Source organism: Pyrus communis, chromosome 16 (assembly GCF_041283825.1).
Source record: "Pyrus communis isolate YQ-2024b chromosome 16, ASM4128382v1, whole genome shotgun sequence".
Lineage (NCBI taxonomy): Eukaryota > Viridiplantae > Streptophyta > Magnoliopsida > Rosales > Rosaceae > Pyrus > Pyrus communis.
Genome location: NC_142580.1, coordinates 6,606,073 through 6,608,323, shown reverse-complemented (window position 1 = coordinate 6,608,323; position 2,251 = coordinate 6,606,073). Strand labels below are relative to the sequence as shown.

The following is a 2,251-nucleotide window of genomic DNA, read 5'->3' as shown; positions in this document are numbered from 1 at the left end:
CGATGCTTCCTTGAATGGCCTGGGATGTGTATTGATGCAGCATGGTAGGGTGATTGCTTATGCTTCGCGGCAGTTGAAACCCCATGAAATGAATTACCCTACACATGATTTGGAGTTGGCTGCTATCATCTTTGCGTTGAAGTTGTGGAGACATTATCTTTACGGAGAGAAGTGTAGGATCTTTACAGATCACAAGAGTCTTCAGTATCTTTTCACCCAGAAGGAACTTAATCTTCGTCAACGGAGGTGGTTGGAGTTGCTCAGCGATTACGATTGCACGATTGATTATCACCCTGGTCGTGCGAACGTAGTAGCCGATGCACTTAGCAGGAAGTCACAGGGCCGTATCAATGTGTTGTACGCTAGTCGTATTCCTCTTTTGGTGGACTTGCGTACTACGGGAGTAAGGTTAGAAGCAGAAGATCGAGAAGTGGCGTTACTTGCTAATTTTCAAGTTAGGCCAATCTTGGTTGATCGGGTGCTTGAAGCTCAAGTAGCTGATGAACAGATTCAAGAACTAATTCGAGCTCGAGATCAAGGAAGGAGGCGAGATCTCAGAGTTCGTGATTCTGATGGCATGTTGATGTTAGAGGGTAGAATGTTCGTGCCTAGTAATGTGGAATTGAAGAAGGAAATTCTCGATGAAGCACATATCTCAGCTTACGCCATGCACCCAGGGGCAACTAAAATGTATCATACCATTCGACCATTTTACTATTGGCCGGGTATAAAAAGGGAGATAGCTGAGTATGTGAGTAGTTGTGCTGTTTGTCAGCAGGTTAAAGCAGAAAGAAAGAAGCCGTTTGGATTGTTGCAGCCGCTTCCCGTTCCAGAGTGGAAATGGGAAAATATCACTATGGATTTTGTGTACAAGTTGCCGCGTACACATAATGGCTTTGATGGCATTTGGGTGATCGTTGATCGGCTCACTAAATCGACACATTTTATTCCAGTAAGAGATAAGTATTCTTTGAGCCGGTTAGCGGAATTGTTTATCTCAAAGGTTGTGAAGTACCATGGTGTCCCTGTAAGTATCGTCTCGGATCGTGATCCACGATTCACATCGAAGTTTTGGGTAGCTTTTCAGGAAGCTTTGGGTACGAGACTACTTTAGAGTACGGCGTATCATCCACAGACGGACGGACAGTCCGAGAGAACTATTCAGACCTTGGAAGATATGCTGCGAGCATCAGTGTTACAGTTCAGTGATGCTTGGCACCAGCGGTTAAATTTGATGGAATTTGCTTACAACAACAGTTTCCATTCGAGCATTGGCATGTCGCCATTTGAAGCCTTGTATGGTAGATCTTGTCGCACTCCGTTATGTTGGTCAGAGGTTGGCGAAAGAGTTTTAGTAAGTCCGGAGATTGTCGAGGAGACTACTCAAAATGTTCAAGTAATTAGGTCTAACCTGAAAGCAGCTCAAGACAGGCAGAAAAGTTTAGCAGATCGGCATGCTACGGACAGAGTGTATGAGGTCGGAGATTGGGTATTTTTGAAGCTTTCACCGTGGAGAGGTGTTGTGCGGTTTGGAAAGAAGGGGAAGTTGAGTCCCAGGTACATTGGACCATACATGGTCACAGAAAGAGTTGGTGAGGTAGCTTACAGATTGGAGTTGCCTCCGGAGTTGGCTAAAGTGCATAACGTTTTTCACGTGTCTATGCTCCGACATTATGTTGCTGATCCGTTGCATGTGATACCTCCTCAACCGTTGGAGATAAATCCAGATTTGACGTACGACGAGGAACCGTTAACGATCTTAGATTGGAAAGAGAAGGTTCTGAGGAACAAAACGGTGAATTTGGTGAAAGTTCTGTGGAGGAATCACTCGGTTGAAGAAGCTACATGGGAGACAGAGGGTCGAATGAGGGACTTGTACCCTAGATTGTTCTTTGACCATTAGGGGTGTATTTAGTTATTTTGAATTTCGGGACGAAATTCTATTAAGGAGGGTAGGTTGTAACATCCCGTCCCGAAACTAACGAAACGTACGTTTGAAATTACAATTTTACCCCCTAGTTGTTATTTTACGTGTAGTTTTGTGTTGTGTGGTGTTGTAGGACCACACACACACTCATACACTTTCTTTTTCTCCCGGGATTCCCTCCCTCTTTCCCTCACTCTTTGTCTTTCTCTGTCTCTCTCTCTCTCTCTCTTTCCCCGAGTTCTTCTTCTTCTTCTTCTACATACGGACATACACACAAACATACTCAAATCTTCACCAATCGAGAAACCAAGACCACCCTCGTGC

General features: G+C 44.6%; 1 protein-coding gene across 1 annotated transcript; it reads left to right on the top strand.

The window, feature by feature from the left end:
* Nucleotides 1–1,261: 1,261 nt before the first annotated feature.
* LOC148689881 (uncharacterized) lies at nt 1,262–1,903 on the top strand. The gene has a single exon (XM_088687864.1). It carries the CDS (start codon nt 1,277–1,279, stop codon nt 1,901–1,903), a length of 627 nt encoding a protein of 208 aa, XP_088543990.1. The 5' UTR covers nt 1,262–1,276.
* The last annotated feature ends 348 nt before the right edge of the window (nt 1,904–2,251 follow it).

Excerpts from the sequence above, each read along its gene's own strand:
- LOC148689881 (XM_088687864.1), top strand. The coding sequence starts at position 1,277 with ATGTCGCCATTTGAAGCCTTGTATGGTAGATCTTGTCGCACTCCGTTA.